The sequence below is a fragment of the Chaetodon auriga genome, chromosome 21 (assembly GCF_051107435.1).
Source record: "Chaetodon auriga isolate fChaAug3 chromosome 21, fChaAug3.hap1, whole genome shotgun sequence".
NCBI classification, from domain to species: domain Eukaryota; kingdom Metazoa; phylum Chordata; class Actinopteri; order Chaetodontiformes; family Chaetodontidae; genus Chaetodon; species Chaetodon auriga.
In genome coordinates, this window is record NC_135094.1 from 21,147,510 (window position 1) to 21,168,938 (window position 21,429).

Consider the following 21,429-nt stretch of genomic DNA (forward strand, 5'->3'; position numbering starts at 1 on the left):
ATCATCCTAAAATGTCTTTACCAGAGGACAATGCCACAACATCAGTATCCGTGTACCTTCCCCATCACAACCATCAAGCATTAGCTTGACACTGTACTAGAGCTGTACTAAATGTGATTTTTTTTTATACATCTGAAGCTTCTATTGAGGTTTTTGAATGAAGCTTAGAATGTGTCATCACTAAAAAAAAAGGAAAGAAATTCTCAAAATGTCTAAATTTGAACAAAGTGATTAATTTGGAGGAATTACACCAGAAGTTTGAACAGCTGCTGGAGATCATCACAGACAGGGAGGAGGAGGAGGAATAAGGACGAGAGATATGAGAGACACGAGTGGCCAAGGGGAGAGAGACTGCAGAGGCTACTCTCCATGAGACTTATAAACAAAAGAAGGGGAAAGAAAAAGAACAGCAGAAATGGGATTTCTAGCTGCTCTGGCGTTATTGGAAATTGGATTAATTGCACAAGTTGGAAACAATCCTATGCAGCCACCACTGGAATCTAATTCTACAAATAGCATAATAACAACTAACATTAGTTTAGTCTAATATTTATCTGCAACTGTGCTGATATACAGTGTTTAAAAAAAAAAAAACCCAGAAAGAATTGAAATGTACAAAAAACATAACTAAAAAAGCTGGGCGTTTGAGTGTTGATTTAGGATTTGAATGTTAACGTTATGATTGAAGCTTCAAACTATTCAGCACAACCCTACACTGTACAATCTACACAATATAATGTAAATGCTGTATATTATTTTAATTTGCAAAACTTTATATTTATATTTGATAGCTTTGGAGTATTAAGAACTGCTGTGTCCAACTGGGCTGAGGAGATCAGTACATCCATGTCACATTCCCATTTGTTAAATCTTAGTAATCTCAAGTAACCAGTTAGTAGTTATTGAATAAATTGCTTCCACATAAAGTACAATATTTCCCTCTGAAATGTATGTGTGAAGTACAGTATAGAGGAAAATTAAAATAGTCAAGTGCAAATGCCTCACAATTGTACTTGAAAAGTACTTGATTAAATGTACTGTTGATATGCTCTATAGTGTTTGATGTAGTTTCCCTGTACTTTTCAGAGTGTAGCAGATGGGAAGTAGCAGATGCTCCAACAGCTGAAGTGTTCCTCCATCCCCAGAAAAGCTGATAACACCCTCATGTTCATTGGACATATCCTCTCTACTTCCACCATGATGAAGAATTCTTTCAACTCACTGTTTTAATTCAGATATTTTCTCACCAGTAAAACAAGCTGCCAGTATACAACAACTCCTGAGGATAGACAGAAATGGGCGGTTCAGGAAGTCTCCTGAACCAGCGTCACCTATCACATTGTAATCATTCAACAGTGCTTCACTGCATCTGACAAAGGCAAACCTGAAAAAGTTTATATGTTTAAAGGGCTAACACCAGAGTGTCTGAAAAATGATATTCTAATGAAGTTTTGCCCAAAGCTGTCACAACTTGTTACTGCCACCACACTGAACACTGAGACTGAGACTGAGTTCTTAGATAGACAGGAGCTGTGCACAGTGATAACAATGATGATGAAACACAGAATTAATCATGCCCCTCTGTCAGCCAGGGAAGTTAAATGACACAAAGAAGAACTAAGAGCTGCATCTCTCTATTCAGCAGACAGAAAGCAAAGCCTACCTGGAAGATAGTGCGGAGGAAATACATAACACTTAGCATTCTTGAAGTATTCAGTCAGAGAGAGACAGACATACGGCAGTCTTCACCCTGCTCTCCCCTCCCCAGTAATTTCTTCTGCCCTGCTCTTGTACCAGGGCTCTGGGTCTGTACAAGCTCCAGCTTCACAACCTGTTACTATTTTAAACAGACTTAGCCCTGATCACAGACAGAGAGAAGGAAGGAGGGAGAGAGGGAGGGAGGAGAAAGTCCTGCCACAGGAGTTACATAATACTAAGAATTTAAAGGAGCAATGTGCAAGATATGGCCAAAATTGTAGATTTAACAAAAATAAATAAATAAATAAATAAAAATTGGCACAATGCAAAAAAGTAACAGTTCTGATCGTGTGTCAAAGACATATATGAGTGGCAGAGATATCCACTGAAGTTAGTGTGCTAACCAGCTACAGGCAGCCCATCTTGTCTCCTAATACCATTTTGTACCTCAAGAGGTGCTAAAGAATAGTACGTAGTTTCAGCGAGGAGAAATGAGGCAAGTTCACTATGTTTACAAGCTGTCTTTTTCTAGTCTAATAAATGAACAAAATAAAATAACAAAATGTCTAGAATGACACCTGTCTTCCTTATGAAACAGAAAAAAATACAGCTGTACAATTAAATTTAACCAAACAAGGACTTAAGGGCCAAGTTAACTCATCTTAAAACACAATTCATTCTGGTTTGGTTCAACGACCAACATCTGAAAATATTCTGCCTCTACATGCTGTTTTTCCACACTGGTGATGACTGACCCTCCTCTCACTGCTCTCCTGGCACTTCTGTCCCAGCTGGGATATCTTTAATTTATGAAGAAGTCTTCAAAAAGCTTGTCTATAGAAGTAGTTCTGATGGTTTAACATTTAACCCTAGACTGGGTGCAAAATAGATTACAAGGCTCTGTTGAACCAGATCTTAAAGTATCAAAAATGCCCCGAACTGATCCCATAGATTAGGGCCGTGACTGATTTGGATCACTGACCATCACTTTGAACAGTGATAAAAAAAATGGTGCCGCATGAGTGGCAGCTTGTCACAGCAGCTCCAACTGTCTTTCTTTGTTGTAGTATTTTTTGTGCATTTCTTGTGTGTTTTGCCCATTACTAGCCTCAATCAATCATGACAACTTATGGATGTGCAACTGATGAGACTAGTGATTTGCTTTTTACTCTTTTCTGGACTATTTAAACCAACAATGTGAGATCCATTCACCCACAACTCTATTGTTTACTCAGTAACAGCTGTTAGTGCTGTGCACAGAAAGACAGGAGAACCCCACAGAAATATAGAGAAGAAGGGAATGCAGAGCTGGGGTGAAGTGCCGGGACAAAAAAAAAGACAGTATAAACCATCCATACTGTCTCTTATTATGGGGAATGTCAGATCTCGCCCTAAAAAGAAGGAAGAGCTAACGGCACTAACCAGACTGTAGAGGGAGTACTGCAGACATAGACATAGAGCTGTTAGCGTTCGGCAATATTATCTCCCGAGAGAGTTCTCGAATGTCATTGCGATAACTGTGGGGACTCCAGTCAGTCGATGCTGCTGTCAATGCTGCAGCATGCAAGCTCCTTGACACAGTAGTATCACAGCTCTAGACGTCACACCCCAAGCCCTCTTCATCTCTGGAGACTTCAATCACGCTTCCCTGTCCTCCACTCTCCCCACCGTCACCCAGTATGTTAAATGCCACACCAGAGACAATAGAACACTGGACCTACTTTATGCAAATACAAAGGATGCCTACAGTTCCTCACTCCTCCCCCGACTGGGCGTTTATCTGGTTTATCTGCTTCCTGCATGCATAACTATAGTGAATAAACAACCACCAACCATCAGGTATGGAGAAGTCAAAGCAGGGACTGACTGGGAAGTGTTGTGCAGTCCACATGGGGAGGACACTGACAGTTTAATGACTTGCATTATGGACAACATCAACTTCTGCACTGAAAACACTATGCCTACCAGGAAGGTACGGTGTCCCCAGAGCAAACCATGGGTGCCCCCAGAACTCAAAGCCTTATTGAAGGACACTGCTCTACACCCCCTCCCTCCACCACGCAGCATTCCTGACACCAGCAGCACCCTCTTCACACCACTTAACCCCCTCTGCTCCACATCACTGACTGCATTCACCTCCCTCCACATCACTCTACAGGAGCCACCCCCCAGTCCCCACCCCAGCCTCTCCATAATAGCAGATCAGGGACTGCTCAGGGACTGCAGATCAGCTGTGCAAGGTTATCATGCATATCTTCAAAATAGTGTTGTCACGATACCAACATTTTGGTATCGATACCGGTACCAAAATGTATTTCGATACTTTTCGATACTTTCGATACTTTTCCAAATAAAAAGAAAACACAATAAACGTCATTATTGACTTTATTTTATTGGAAAATTTAACTATGCATCAGTAAATAAAATAGACATGCTTTTCTAATGCAATGCAATTTTTTATCCGCGTTTAGACGAGCGTTCTCAGCAGGAATTGTTTGTTTAAGTCGCAAAAGTGGGCGAATTCAATTGGATATGCATGCCAGGCCGCTAGGTGGTACTGTGATAGAGCACCTACGACGTGTTGGGGCATCCAAAATTTGACACATGTAATTGTATACACGTCTCTGTTCGCCTATAGTATCCGTATACATTCTATACAATTGTTGAAATGACTCTTGTATGTTGACTACAGCTGATAGCACAGCTTGAACATCGGTGGGATCCACGTAGTCAAACATATTGTTTGTTGTTGTTTTACCGGCTTGGCGCGTTGAGTGTGACGTAAGGTGTAGTTGCTATGCAACGTGACGTGGTTTTGCGCTTCTTGCCGTTTAGACGGAGACGCAACCCGAGGCGTCTTCAAAACTCAGCACTCTGGAAGGTGTCTTCAGATATTTGCGGTTTCAGACCTCGACGGCGCCATGTAAACGAAAGGCACTTCCGATAAAATATTTTGTCGTTTTCATTCGCAATCGTCTTCGTATAAACGGGGTCTCAATCTCTCCCTGTCATCAGACTCCTGCTCCGTTTGCAGCTTCACGCTGCTCACTCGGTCGCTCGCTCACTCGCCGGATCGCTCGGCTCGGCTGAAATTACAATGCGGTGACGTCACGCGGCGACGTAAAGAAAAAAAAAAAAAAAAAAGGTACCGGTCCCATTCAAGCGCATTATAGTACCGTTTTAAATGCCTCAGTACCCCGGTACCACTGTAAACTGTAGTGCTCTGGTGTTACGTTACGGTGAAGATGGATAGGATAGATATTGAAAGTTCCAAAAATCGAAGCTGTAGAACTAGTAGAACATGATGACACAGAAGAACTTGTGCCAAAAAGAGGAGCCGTGAGAAAAAAAGAAAAAAAAAAAGAGGAAGTGTCGTTGGGCTAAAGTTGTCACCAGAGACAGCAACACGAGCAATTTGCTCCACCGCCTTAGCCGCAAGCATGTCTTGGAATTTCAAGAATGTATGGAGTTAAGATCAGCGCCCTCCACATCAGCAGGTGGCATGGGAAAAGCAAAAGAAAAATGCAGCCAAATGTCACTTCAAGACATGTTTGCTGGAGGAACTCCCTACGACAGAAAAAGCAAACATTGGATCGAGATTACAAACTCTATCACTATCCACCTAGCCAAAGACATGGTCCCACTTAATACTGTTGAAAAAGAAGGCTTTGGGCACATGATCAACACAATGGATCCCAGATATGAAATACCAAGCAGAAAATACTTGTGCATAAGAGCACCCCCTGTACAGGGGGCAGTGTGAGATGTGCGTAGTTCAGATGATCAATGCTCACACTAGGAAGCACCAATCCTCATTCGTAGCATATGAGAATGACGTGGAGAAATTCATCTAAAAGCCTCTACCAAGCATTGCCACCCAAATGAAACATAATTCATACAGCCAGAAATTATATGCTCATGTAACGAAAACACGTAAATAGCGCATGTCCAATTTAGAGCGTCTTCTCATTTCACCACTTCACGCAAACCACACAAGCTGATATCATATGAAAGCAGAGGGTCTGCTGATCACGAAGATGTCTGCCTCCTCACTGTGCGACAAAAACTCAGCGAGCTAGCAGCCAAAGAGTAGCAGAAAAAAATCTTCGCTAAATCAGAAAGTATGTCTTCCCTCTGCTGTTTTGTAGTCAAAACTTATATTTCAGCTCAAAGATACACTGCTAATGTCTGCTCCTGTGACTCTGCGTTATTTTGAGATCAATCACGAAGGTCCTGGTGTTTTACTTAAAGAGGAGGGGGTTTCTAGAGTGGAGGGAGGGCTCTTCATGCGAATTATCTCTAGAGTTACTTCCTTCTGGATCGTCCTTGGCATTACTATGGTGAATTTGGGTGCTGCTCCTCAATTCTCTTGACTCTGGTCGATACACTGAAAAAAGTAAATCTAAGGATATGTAGTTGTGACATAATTAAGCCTGTGATAATAACAATAAAAAACAAAGTTTGTCTCTTGTTATGAATTACCCTACATTTGTTCAAAACACAAGTCATTTTGATTTTTTTCCGTAACAAGCTGTTTGTAAGTGGCTCAACAAATCTTCTTATGCAGACCCACACAACAAACAATTTGCTTGTTGTATTTACTCTGCTCCAACTGCGCCCTGTGTCGTGCATTCTGGGTACTTCGCACCAAAACCGTTTGAAAAACGTCAAAAGGAGAAGTTTGAGAAAGTGGGAGACTGAATTTTAAGGTAAGAATTAAGTTAATGTTAGTGATGGTAGTTATATAGTTGGTTAATTACTACAGTCTTTCAGGTTTTATATTGTTGTAGAAATGAATAAAATAACTGGAGGCTCTTGATGCGATTGGTAATTAACAATAGCAAGTGGCTTCAAAAGACTTCTTGTGTGACTTGAAACTAATGTTAGCAAGTTTTAAAATGCTTGCTTCAAATGTAGTTTGAAGCTGACGTTTGGAAGTGACTGTAATTTAAATTAAACAGGTATACGTTTTTGTTTTTTTTTTATCGTCCACATAATGTTAATCAGACGGCGCCGGGTACCGCATTTTCGGCTGCATGCAGAACACACCGGTGTTAGCCGTTAACAAGGGGTTTTAGCTGCAAGTCAGCCGTGTGTGTCTGGGTGTGGGTGGCCAGTTTTTAGTCGCAGCGGTGGCTGTAGGCTGTTAAATTAGCTCTGCTTGTTAGTCGCTGAACCGCAGCAGCGGTCAGAGTGAGCCCAGCCACCGGTGATAGACAGTGCCGACGTCAGAGTTCCCAAATACGTTAGCCCACTGTACAGAGGGCAGCGTGAGATGCGTGCTGCATAGATGATCTCTGTGCTCGCTAGGTAGCACCAATCATAACATGTAGCATACCAGAATGATGGGGAGAAATTCAGCTAAATGCCCATACCAAGCATTGCCACCCAAATGAAACACAAATAATATTTCCAGCTTGATAAAGCACTGCTAGTTAGCTAGGTAGTTAGTCTGAAATTCATTGTGAAGGTCATGGTTGTTTACTTAAAGACGAAGGGGCTTCTTGAGTGAAATGTGCACTCCTCTTAACATATACTATCTTTGTGGTTACTTCCTAGCGTCAGCTGTGTTTCTCACTTCACGCATGAATGCATACCATGAAACAGGCACAGGAAGTTTGTTTGTTGTTGGTTTTGTCTGTTTTCCCTTAGTTTGACACCACACACATAACTACATATGCTCCTACATATTGCAAATTTCAGTTTATGTTATGCTTGGTTATTCACTTGGTTTATATAGTAATATATATTTCAAATATCTCTGCATATTTCTTTAATTAGAAATCTGCTGCATTTGGAGTCAAACTTCATTCTGTTGTATGGTCTTATTTAAATGGAAAAATGTAAAGAGGTCAGGGTGAATTTTCAAAATGAGCCAAAAACAGTTGTATCTGGATGGAGTGAATAGTCATTATGACATATTAGTGAAATATAATTAGTTTTCCAGTCTGGTACCTGAGAAAAGTCCACCTGGACATACCTGTCTTAAAACATCTGTAAAATTGCTCAGGTTCATCCACTTTTGCACAGTTACTCATGAGATATTACTTTACTAATTCTTAGATTCACTGGGCTACTATGTCATGATTCAAAGGTAGATTTGACTCTGAATGATGTGTTTTTTTTTCTAGGCGGAGATGAAAAATGTACATTTTCACTGTGTTCCTGATTAATTACTCTGACATAGTAACACATGTCTTCCTTCTGACACTTATGTCGTAATCTTTAAGGTCTTAGCTTTCTTGTGCTTGTACTTTTTACCATAGTACAATTGTCTGACAGCTTTAGTTACTTTTGAGATGACAATTTTTCATGGCCTATCTGTCCAGTGAAAACCATGTATTTCCAAACATGAAGCTTTATTTATGGGTTAAGAAAATTCTTGATGCGAAGCCTGCAGAGCTAGAGAGCCTGACGCCAAATTTGCTTCAGACATGCTAATATTATTTATGCTCTGCTTCAGTTTTGCAAATATTTATGCTCTTAAATATGATCTCATCCAGAGTTGTCTGACTGAACTGAGTTAAATAAATTATTTATAATGTTTTGTTTTATTCTTAACATAATTTAAGAGATAAATTATTTACAATGATTTTGTTTTCTTTAGTGCTCAGTTACTAACTATGTCATTGTATCCTTACCAGGTGATTTACTGTGTCAAGCACTGGATGAAGGTATGTAATAACAATTGCAATTGTTGTGGGGAAAGTGGGCAAATGTTAGATTATTTCAGTTAGTTTATGGATCAGACAAAAAGTTGATTGAAAAATTGAAAAATTATATTTATTCTGAATTAAATAAGATGAAGATAATGTAAGAAATTTTGACGGGTTCGACAATGACTAAATGTTTAACCTGATGAGACTGTCACAATAAAAGCTAAACTTACCTGATTACCTGTGGAAAAAACCTGATGAGACTGAACTGTGAAGATGAAGAGAATCTGTGATCAGAGGCCTCATTCTCTACCTTGGTGAAAAGACAGAGGAGCTAATTAAGGACTACAAGGTAAAGAAAACTGTTTCAACGCCCTGCCTGTTTGAGATGAGGTTGTGCAATCCAGCATAGCTGATGGCTAAGTGGTATTTTAATTAAATTGATTTTTTTAAAGAGTACCTATGTAGAAATGGATGGAACGTTATTAACAATGCTAGTCAAAGTTGGAAAATCATCAGAGAGATACCAAGAGACTTGTACATGAATGTGCTGCAGTTTGCTGAGAACTGCTGCTAACATTTTGATTAGATTATTTTATGATATTTATTGGAAATTAAACTATCAAATTGAATGAGATGCTTTAGGCAATAGGTCTTAAATTTAAATCTGTGATACCTGTAGACAGTCTTATGAAGCTACAAAACTGCTCAAAACTACCAAAGCAACCAAATCATATCAATCTGATCTTCCATGCGGGGAGAAATTTCGTGAGAATTTGCAATAAAACATGTCAATTTTGGTAACTTTTGACCTCTTGATTGTGTTGACCCTATGACCTTTCCTCTAGTGCAACTTTCACACAATTTGCTGAGTGTACCAGTAAATTCTCTCTCTTAATTTTGTTATGTCATTTTTTTCTAGCACCATGGGGCAAAAATGTCAATTTTTATATTGGACAGATTGACCAACACACAGATCACATACTTGATTTAAGTCGCTCACCGTAATAAAATTATATTGTGTTTTATCTACTAAGAAAAAGTAGGCAACTTTTTGCATCATTTTATCACGTAGATCCAACAAGAGTTGTCTTTGTATGTACAACACTAATTTTGCAAGTAATGTTAACTTTCACTTGCTGGTAAAGTCAACTAACTTTTGCTAGTAAAGCCAACTTACATTTACAAGTTAAGGCAACTTACTTTTGCAAGTGAAGTCAACTTACCACAATTGAGTTGACTTTGTTTGCAAAAATAAGTTGACATCACCTGCAAAAGTTGACTTTACTTGCAAATTAATGTAAGTAGATCAAGCCCCGTATTTTATCAGTGTAGAGGTGTCAATAATCAAAATTGACCAATGGATTGCTGAGCTATTGACAGGTGTAACTGCACAGTCAGTTTCACCTGTCCGTCTCATTTACACATGAATGGGCAGAGCGCACACAGAGGACTCTGCTGACCAGCCCGAGGTGTTATTTTACCATTTTTTGCATTTCGTCCTTTTATGAGAGATAAGCATAATATCAAACAGAAAAAAGGCTGAAAAAGTGTTTTCAACAGTCGAGGCTCTCTGTATGCCTGGACAAGATAACGGTAGTCTGCCCAGATGTGCCCAAATGAGCGCCTGGACACACCAAGGTTATTAACATCTGTAAAACTGCTCAGGCTCATTTTTTAAGCATGTGCTTCTGTACAGTTACTCATCAGATATTACTTTACTAATTCCTAGATGAATTTGGCTATCCCATGATTTAAAGGTGGTTTTCAGTATAAATAATGTTTTTTACAGAGTCCCTAAGGGGACATGGGGGAGAAAAAAATTTGATTGGTGGAAAAAAAAAAGGACAAACCTTTGCGAGATATCGCAAAAATAAAGTGAACTGTGTAGAACCAGAAGCTACACAAGGATGGAGCGCCCAACATCACCCCTGGGAGTCAGAGTTATGGAGGACGATTTGGAGCAGTTCCTGCTTTCAAGAGAGGTCCCAAAAGAAGACGTCACGCGGATGAAGCATCTCTCAAAGGTTTGTGTCTCTCACTTATATCAAAGCCGTGTCTACAGCCAAGAACTGATTTAATGTCTTTATATGTGAGGCCCATACCAAAATAAAACTCAATAAATTCCCACAGAGGATGCATATACTGCATCGCTGTGTATGTTTTCTTTCCAGATACTGACCCGGAAGCACATTGCTTTAAAAGAAAAAACTTAATAATTATTAAGGTTCGTCTTTTTTTTTTTTTTTTCTTTTTTTCACCCATCAAATTTTTTTCTCCCCATGTCCCTTAGGGGGCTCCGTGGTTTTTGTTTTTTTTTAGGCTGATATAAAAATTGTAATTTTCTAGGTAGTTTTCACTATGAATAATGTTTTTGGTTTTTTTTTTAGGCAGAGAGAAAATTTTAATTATCTACTGTCTTCCAGATGAAAGAAAAAAAATACCGTCATATACCATGAAACCATTAGAGTTTTGAAAAATACCTTGATATACATTTTTGGTCATACCGCCCAGCACTATTTTAATGTTTCAATTACACAATGAATCAAGTAAATACTGTATGCCACATATGTCAAACCTATTCCACCAAGGGCCGAGTGGCTGAAGGTTTTCTTTCCAACCAAGCAGCAGCACACCAGACTTGACTCATTTCATCAGCTGATCTCAGTCTTCAGACAGCTGATTGGTCAGACTGCATGCTCTTGATTGGTTGGAGGAAAAACCTGCAGCCACATGGCCCTTTGTGGAATAGGTTTGACATGTCTGCGGAATGCGTATTGTATCGGCCAATATCAAATGACGAGATTGGGGCCAAAAAACTTGACTAGGACATCCCTATGAAGTATCAAATGAATTTCTACCACACTTTTGCCAGCAATGACAAGGTTAGAATTTTGTGTTTGTTTTTTGTGTGTGGAAGTGCTGGCAGCGAGGAGAATGAGGTCATTCTTTACAACCACTTTGGTCAATACTTATCTAGTATCTACAACTACAACAACACAAATACACCTTCTGTTGGATTTGTTAATGTAATGTCATATTTCATTGGACTCTAGCACAATGTGTAGTTGTTTTAGATTGATAAGATAGGACTTTATTGATCCCACACTGGGGGAATTTAGCAATAAAATTTAGTGATATGTATATTAAATATTTCATATTTGTATTTTTACACTGCCTTAGTTCTTTTCGTTGTGCTGCTATAACATCTAGATTAACCCCCTGCGGAATAATAGAATCTTTTCACCCCTCACAGTAATTGTTGGGGTTAATTTATCCGTTTACAGGGACCAACATTATTAGTGTTATAGTTATTAAGTGCTGACCCTGACCCATGTGGCTAATTACTTGCTGAGCAACTAGTAAACAGGTCTAAAGTTTTACAAACATAGTTTTCTTGTCTTGAAATAACTGCAAACCTGTGATGCAACCAAAAATTTAATGGAGACCTGAGCAGCAATTTTTATGGTGATGTTTAGGCACTGACAGCACTTGTTTAATGTAAGGGAAAGATCATGGTCTGCTTTAATATAGAAAAAACCAGCAGCGATGATGATATTTCCCTAACTTTAAACAAAGTGCTTTTATTGACTAAGCCTAATTTAAGTCTGGATTTGAACCCTGGTTTCTGGTGTCACAGTCCTGCACTTTGCGCATACCACATCCACCCCTACCGCCTCCCTGTGACTCCAGAGAGGTACATAACTCACTCAAACAAACCTTGACTCTGAACATAATCCAAGCAGTGATTATGTTTGTCAGCACAACATATTATTATTATTATATTGTTTATATTATTATATTATATATCATTATTTATTAGTTGTACAAAAATATCATTTCTTGGAGACATGGTTGATTGGTTAACATGATGTCATTTATTCTGCAGCAGATCTCAAGTCCAAAAAGCATGAACGCATTACAACCTTTGGCACTAGAGCGCGCAAATACATTTTGAAAAATGTATGTAGGTGTACAATACACAAAACTCAAGCGTGGTCCTCACCCATGCATCAGAGAGAAAACAATGACTTCACTGTTCAGTAACCAAGGGCTTAGCATGAAAAAAAAAGGCCAGTGGGGCTTGTGTCGCTCGATACTACCATTATGCAACTAAACTATGTGGTTCATTACAGCAAATCCTCTCAAAGGTTCTCGTAGTTAGAAAAGACTTGTTTACTCCATTTTTTGTTTCAAAGGAATGAAGAGAAACCCTTTTACATAGGTAAAACTCCCACCTGACCTCTGCCACCAGCTACCAAGACTGAATGATTTCAAATCTTTTAATTTTACCATTTTTCTACCGTATTTTCCATTTTCCTCATTCAGCTGTGACCTCTGCAGCAGTATTGGATATATAAGCAAGGCTCTGCCCCACTAACAGCCACCAGTATCATGGAAAAATGACCCACAAGATGCTGTTATTATATTTACAAGCTTCACAACATGTAGGCCAACACATCACTGAATACACAGTCACAGATGTTTCATGAAAACAAATCAGAGAACAGAAAGTGAGATAAAGCCAGACAGAAACTACAATCAGGCATGTCTGCTGTTTGAACTGCTGTTTCAGAATATTTCCTGAATATGTTGCACACCTGGATAATGAGGGGATCTGAATCTGAGTCGAGTACCACACAGGGCAGAATGTGGAAATGTAAACAAGACAAAGACAAATCACGCCCCCTGCTGTGTCAAACACAAAACTACAACTTATTTTTATTCATCTGCCCAGAGAAACTTTAGTTCCAACACTGCTCTTCACTTTTATACATTCCAAACATTCACACTGATCCTGTAACCACTGGTACTATTTGGGTAATGTAACTGAAAGGGAAGACTACATCTCACTAACTTCCCTCATCCAGACTTTCTCTATTGCTGTGGTGCTCTGAAGCACTTCTTTAACATTCTCTGAACTTCATACAACTCAACATCATGATACTATCACCTGTTATCAATCAGCCTGTTTAACTGTGTTCCAAACAGGTATTTTCTGACTTGTCTGAACCTGTTTGAAACGTATTGCTGGCATCAAATTCAGAATAAGCACATATTTACAAAAATCCCACACATTCTGTTTCTTGTTTTAAACAGCGTACCAACGTTTTTTTGCAATCAGGGTGCAAAGTATGTAGCTACTGTAAGCGATGTTTTCTTGTGTTTGCATTGATGATTACAGCATGTGCACATCATGCTAGAAGGATTTAGCAGCTAAATTTACAAAGATGATTGCCAATTAATCAAGGAGCACATTTGAATTTCTTCTGAGTTAACATGTGCTGACACCTGCATTTTGCCAGTGAATTCATGAAGCTTTATGATATTCTTGTGTAAACATTTTACAGTCTATGTAAGTCACTTCAACAGTTGAATTAGACTAATATTATGTAAGACTACAGTGCATGCTAATTATTGTGTGTCACAGTGCAGATTTAAATAAAGGCAAGATTATTTTAAAGATAATTATTGGGTCACAAATTAAGTACTGAAGATTTGCTTTGCTGTAACCATGATTGTTTCTCCACCATGCACTGTGCATCATCTCAATCGACTGTTCATTTGTATTTAGTTTAGGATGCTGCTGCTGATACTGAGCATTTGGAGGTTAGCCCAGAAAACATTGATGATACACTGTTTTTGAGGAATCTTGCTCTCAACACAGTATATTCAGATATTACATGATATAGGGCAAGTTCAAGTGAACTGTTTATTCTGTACTGGTCACCTGGTTTAATTTTGTAAAGACTATCATATTTTTCAATATATTGTTCGTTTAAAAAGTTGATAAAGTTGATCACGTCAATATGTCTGAGTCTAAGTGCCTTGTACTTACATATTGCACTATTTTCATTTCATTTTGAGAGAGAAGGCTCTGTCTCTGGTTTTTGTTAGCACTCATTTAACATGCAATTGTTCTGCATGTGAAGTTTTCAACTTTACACTCAAATAAAAAGTAAAGTGCAATAAGAAGCTGTGAAGTTTTTTCTCTTACATTGTAATCACAGATTGAAAAATCAATGATTATGTTCTTCATTCACAAAGGACATTTTATTTTTGCCTTCTGTGCGTGTAGCCAGGTTCAAACTGAGATTTTGTGAAACCTACAATCAGTGAGGTCTGTTAACATGTTTTTCTTAACAAAAGTGCCTTTAATTGTATGTAATCGTATGACTGTTCATGTCTTAATTTAGTTTTTTAAAAGTTTATTAAAATGTGTAAACAATACAAACTAAATAGTCATTTAATTGTAAAATACTGTGAAAGTAATTTTAAAAACCAGTTCATGCTGTATTTTTCTTGAACAGTACAAAACTGTAAATTGAGTTACAGTAAAAAGATGTTAATTTTACAGTAACATAATGGCAACCCTGCTGCCAGTTGTTTACTGTTTTTTTTTACAGGAAAATTTCTAACAGTGTGTCTATGCCTTGCTTTCTTTCAAATAAGTTGACTTTCCTCCGCTGCCAATGAGAACCAGCTTGCTGTTAAAATGCAGACGAAGTGACACAATGGCCCCATCACCATCTCTGCTTCTTAAGCACCTTTTCCTCTGTGTCTTTTACTAACCCACATGCACACATTCATGCGCCTTTACAAGCACACACACCATAAAGGTGTCTCCTTGGCATCTTGTGGACAGAGACTGGTAAACATGTCCTATGGACAAAAGACGTTTATTAATTGAATGATTTTTGATTGTTGATCAGTATTGCTGAAGTCAAATAAATGCTATTGTACATTTAAAGAGCAGTTTGTGATTATTTGTGCTGTGCTAACATCTCGTTTTATGGGTCAGGCTCAGACTCAACGCTTCACTGTTCACCTGATAAATGTAAAATGGTATTTTAAACATTGGCATTTTAAGTGAACAACCCTTTTCTGAGACTGCATTGGTCACTGGTCCCTGACCTCAGGGTGGTTCCCCATTATTATTAATTCTTATGAATATTTTAATTGGTATTAGAACAGTAATTAGTATCAATAACTATCATTTATATCTGTTAATAACCAAACCTGCTCCTCAACAACATGGAACACTTTGTACAGATTACCCTCAAAAGCTTGTTATATACTTGACATCTAATACTGGCTTATGGATGTTTCATTAACCAAACTGCACTGTTCCATTATAAGCAATAGTTACAGGTACAGGATGATAAGAATCCTGCCCAGACCTTAGACCAGAACTTAAAATGCTATCTCCACAGTCACCAGAAGCATCCCAGTGGGGTGGCTGAACTGTCAGAACAAGTCACAAGGAGTCAGCACTTACCACAAACCCGTGAACACCTTATAGTCTCTGCTACTATTGCCTGAAGAAGGAGGAGACTACTTTGCTTTTTTTTGTCACATATACGACTTCTATTTTTTTCAGTATTCAAACCTTGAGGGCACTGAATGCTTCTGAAGCCAAACAAAATGTATTATGAGAATCAGTTCTGATGGAGGCCCCTTTACAGACTGACAGGGTGATCCCTGAGTCAAGGAAAGCTAATTTGAAATTGTGCAGCTTTTGCATCCCTAAAACCAGTAGTCCCCAGTGAGCTGTAGCCATGACTCAGTCTATTCTCTGACCGCCCAGCTTTCTTTTCTCTTCCCAGAAGTCTTGAAATACACGTCTGTGTTCTGGCCAGGCTATCTGCTGCCTGTCAGGATTACAGAGGGTTGTTGTGGTTTAAGAGCCACGGATGTCCCATTTAGAAATTTGGCACATCAGAAAAGCTGGACAGAACCGATCAGGTTTGGACTGACCACACAGACTGTGTCTGTCAGCTGAGATATTCAGCATATGTTACCAGTCAGTCAGCAGTGGAAACTTTCTTTGAAAATGGGATGGAATGATGAGCTTCATTTTGCCAAGCAGCTGGACAGCATAATAACAATATTATGATTAAAGACAAAACATTAAAACCAAAAGAGATTAAACTGCTAATTTGCAAAATTCTTGTTTCTTAGCTGTGACCAGCAGCTTGTGAGTATGCTGGACTAACCTTTGCTGGATAGTTAGTCCCAACCTTTCTAGAATTATGCATCATTTGTCAAAATACAACTGACACCATGAGCAAAAGATTCTCCAGGCCGAGGAGACAAAAACTGAAGAAGGCCTATACATTCTACGAAAAATAAATATTGCTTATCCACTGGCTAATGCCATCACTATGGTGAGGAAATACACAGAAAGCATTGTGGTGTGTCAATGACTCTTGGCAGCAGGGGCTGGGACCATGTGAACTACAGAAAGCTGTGTGATGAAAAGCCTGCTCCTGGGGAAACATGACGTCAGATTCACCTTCTAGCATGGCAATGACGTGACCCACATCATGGGGCGGCTGCAGCTCAGAAGGTAGAGTGGTCGTCCACAGATCAGGAGGTCAGTGGTTTGATCCCTGGCCTCGGCAGTTCACATGCCGAAGTATCCTTGGGCAAGATACTGAACCCCAAAACTGCAGCGCCATCGGTGTGTGAATTCATACGTATGTCACTTTGGATAAAAGCGTCTGCCAAATGACTAATTATAATTGTAAATGTCTCACTATCCCTGAAGATCACTGCTGACAAATACTCCAAACTCATCCTGACCAAGCTTGACCTGCAAGGACGAATGAGAGTTTTTGAGTGTGAAAAAGCACTGAAAGTTGGCACTTAGTCACAGTGCACATACATAGGGCTGTATGATTTCTGTGATGCAGAAAACAGATGGAATCAGAATTTGACAACAAAAATGACTGACAAAAAATGGATGCAATTCATAACAATCAGGGTTGTTCCGACCATAAGGGTTTTTTTTCACAGTGGAATAAACAGGAAAAAAAACATACTGATGTGTTTTCGTGTCATAAGGGCACACACATAGTCACGCAGAAGAGGTCCTCTGATAGAGCCAGAGAAAGAGACAGAGGCAGTGTATTAACAAGAACTTATCATTTCAACAAAATCTCAGAAGTCAACCACATGGAGAACTTCCTGGTTTATATGTGGAGTCAGATATTCTCTTTAAAAAAAATCAAAAGAGTTGCCTGAACGTCACTTACCCAAAATGTTCGAGCAAATTCACTGATATTCATTATATTTGGAAGATTTTTATTGAATTGTTTTGTTCATCCACAATATGATTAGACTCTTTCTGATGACAAAATATGCTGAAGTCATAAAAGACAACGGAACAGAACGGAAAACATGCAATTTGGGAAGAAATTAAATAATCTGGAAAGAAATAAAACTGATCTCATGGGGCCCTAGGATTTGCCTTTGAAGATGGCTATCGTGAGTACACTGAAGCTACCCCACAGAAAAGTAGCATGCTAAGCTACAGCAACATGGAAAAGGCAGTTAATTACACTGAAGCACCAAACCCTAATCTCATTTAGGGCACCACTATGGCTAAGGTCGGCCCTGCTCTGAAACAAGCGCTGTTTTAGTAGAAACTTTGTATTCAACAGGTATTGTATTGGTCCTGGTACAGCACATGACAGTCCTACACAGATGTCTGTGGAAGTATTTGTTTATGCTACTTGTTGCAATCTTAAATAAATTCTCCACAAATTTGTTCCAGCACCCCCAATCCCAAAAAAGTGCTTCTGTTCATTCCTTCATAGAACCTCACTGGTGCACAGTTCAGAAAGAAACAAGCTTAAGGCTTTGTCTGCTCATGTAAAGTCGCCTGTGCTCTGTGCCAGCCACAATGTCTTAGTCTCCACTGGAATTTGTCAGCCAGAAAAATGCGAACTAGCTCACACATTAATGGCTTGTTTTGATGTGTTGCTTTGTTTTCTGAAGGAAACAAACAGACATGGTGAAAAAGGCTCAGGAGTTCTGAGAAGCAACAAAAATGCAAAGATTTCATGGATCTTGACAGAATGAAATCAATATGCAGCAGATAAACTGAACAAGGGATTCAAGACATGAGAGTGAATTTATGGTCAAACACTTAAAGGAACAGATCAATAATTTGGGGAATATATTTGACTGCTGTCAAGCTGATAAGGTGAGACAATCCATAGCAATTCTATCCATGTAAAATGATAGAATCACAGTGATGAATACTGTGAGTATTTGTCACAGTTGATGAGTACTCAACTGTCTTGACAATACTTAGAATAGAGAATAGAGATCTGGAGAGTTCAAAATGGAGGAAGCTGAGAAAGCTACTATGGATGCTTCCATGAATGTATTAACAGAACTGAATATCATGTTCCACGATTCCAATGAAGATGCTCAACGGATGCATATGCTGAAAGTGGTTCTCAGGCTTTAGGTTTCAGCCTTGTTTTTGTCCTTACAGATCATATACATCAGAATGACTCTCTGGCCGAACAGGCTGAGCGTGAGCTCAGTGTCAGAGATTTCACTGGACTGATCTGGCTGACTTTCTATTGAAACCCCACACAAAAAAGATTTATTGATACTATTGGAACTAATGGCTAAAACTGTGATAATACTTTATCATACAAAAGAGTCTTTTCACACTGTTTGTGATTTTTGTAATGACTGGGTATGCTAAAGTATTCTGGGACCAGTGGTCTGCAAAACCTACTGTGGGTACAATGGTAAATCACTGAACAGGCTAGTGCTGTTCCTGGAGGTTTGGTGCACCATCCATATTATATGACTGTTTTGTCAGATTATAACCTGCTCCACAAAAAGATGTAGCATGGCTTGCAGTCAGTCATGAGACAAAAGTATAAGGTACCACTATGCTCCATTTAATAATGAATGACCTTCTGTCCTGATAACATCTGACCAAAAGCATTTATTAAGTGACACATAGTAACCAACCCTGGGCATTAACTGCCAGATTGACAGCTTACTACTAACCTTTTCCTCTGCTCTCCTCACATTCACTGTCATTTTTCTGCCACTCACTCTCCCTCACTCAACCACACATTGGCTGCATACATTACACACTGATTGCACACTACTCTTATAACACGAACACAATGGAAGACATTGAATGCTCTGTGTTCTTCCTTCTTGGTATGTGGTTGCTAATTACAACAATGAGAGAAGCTTGGTTGGAGAAAAGGCTGCGGGCAGCAAGATAAAAGTGTAACAAGTTGATTTAGGGCCTAATTGCAGCACCAACAGTACACAGAAGTCACTTTCACTGACTTCGATCTCAGGCATGACAGAGGCAGATAAGCCAGTGTCCAGTTTGAAACAAGTATCTCTCAAAGTACTAGATCAATGTTCTGTTCAGAGCTATTGAGAGCCTCAGGAACTGTTTGGTGAACCAAACATTCAATAGTCACAAACAGGCAAAGATCCTGGAAGTGCAAGGCAACACTCTCAGTCAGGTACTGAAGGCAGAGGTATTTACCAGAGAACAGAAAAGTCAAAGGCAGGCAGGTCTGGAGATCAGTCTGATAATGATGCATAGAACAATTGCGCAAAGAGTGGGAGTGGGAGAGCATCTTACATACTGGGCTGATGGGTAATGAGAGTGAGGTGAGAATCAGGTGAGTGTGCAGGCAGGCATGGCTGGCAAGGGGAGTGAGGGTGGAAAAGTACTGGCTGTTCAGGTGAACAGGTGAGAGAAAATGGCAAGAGGTAAGAGACTGAGAGGTACTGTGACAAAAAAAAAACTGCTGGAATAAACAGGAGAGTTGGGAAATCCCACATCAGAGCACAGCTGACAAGATGGGATAGGTACCTCAACAAAGGGGTGATTAAAAAAAGGATGGAATGGAGTTGTTCGATTGGTACCATTCACTACTTATGGCAATGGAGACATGGAAATACCATTGTAATGTGTAGTGAACTGAATTCACCTGAACCAGACTGCTCAGTGGAAATGTGACCAATGTTCTCAAGCTTTTTCGCAAGGCCATACAAATGAGTCGAGCAGTGCCGCTTTCCGGTCTGACAGGCTTATTGCAAAACCAATCCAAAACCGAAACCGATCAATATTTTCACTTAAAATACTTAACGCACCTATGCTGAAACTTCATCTTTTTTGCCTTACTTAGTCCACCACAAGAGTAGTCTACATTTTATAGCTTCCTGTGTATAAGTTATTGCTCATAACTAGGTCTCAACTGGAATTGAGATTGACATTTGCTTTACTGCATTCATGTTGTTTATTGTACATAGTGGCATTGGACACCGCTAATCATCCACTACTGGCCTATGTTTAATACTACTGCACTCCATTTCCTTAAAGAATTGAAGAAGTTCCCAAACAAGGTGTCATCTCAAACACAATGCAGTCAGATGACAGGTTAAACCATGTACAATGCTCAAGAGACTGTTTACACATGATATCATGGGTTCAGCTTCACTGCAGTAATGCTACTGCAGGTCTGCCAGCTGAACCTATTATACTCTCTGTTTTTCTAGAACATGTCAGTGGTGGACAAGATGGTGGCCCTCACATTTACATGACAATGCATGTGCAGCTGTGACATGCTAAGCTCAAGGGAATCGGCCATTCATTTGAAAAAAGAGGGGTTCTGTGCTGAAAATGTTCAAACAGTAGCACAAGGTCCCTGAACAGAGAAGTGGAGGATGGTGTACAGGGCACACTGTGAGATTTTAGTGCTACAGACTGGTGTCTAGTAAGGAAAAGGACCTTAATGGTCTGTAGAGCATGGGAAAACACTTAAACTTTCTTCTTTGTTTCTTGTCACAAATAGAAAAACAAAGTCTATGGGCTCTTCACGAGTCCTTAAGCTAAGAGCTTGTTTAACGCACAGGCAAGGATAAAACATTGTTTCCTGATTTCCAGAGATTAGCCCATCAGCTGTACACATGGACATGCAGCCCTGTTTTGAGTTGTAATGTAATTTTTCTGCAGTACCTTACAGCATCTGAAACAAAATGTCATAATGGGAAATGCAGCACTACCACAGCTTTATGAAGAAATATCACTCATTTGCAGGTTTATTAGGTATACCTAGCTGAAACAAATTCATTCTAATACAATAGTACTGCAACATATCCTACTTTCATGAAGGTTATAACACTCAGTTTTAGTTGAAACATTTATAGTAGTATTGATTCAACTGTATCCACACATTTCGAGTGGAGTATAATGCAAACACAGTTCAAAAGCACAACAAACTCCATCCTC

At 39.2% G+C, this 21,429-nt stretch overlaps 1 protein-coding gene across 3 annotated transcripts in view; it reads right to left on the minus strand.

Moving 5' to 3' along the window:
• The window catches only part of arhgef4 (Rho guanine nucleotide exchange factor (GEF) 4), a 154,792-nt gene that overhangs the window by 106,095 nt on the left and 27,268 nt on the right, over positions 1-21,429 (minus strand). Inside the window, exon 1 of one of the 3 annotated variants that reach the window (XM_076761770.1) lies at positions 1,664-1,778. The exons of the other annotated variants lie outside the window; for them this stretch is intronic. Within the exon in view, the coding sequence (XP_076617885.1) occupies positions 1,664-1,702 (39 nt within the window). The 5' untranslated portion in view covers positions 1,703-1,778. Of the gene's footprint in view, positions 1-1,663; positions 1,779-21,429 lie in introns of those variants that run through there. 3 annotated transcript variants of the gene reach the window in all.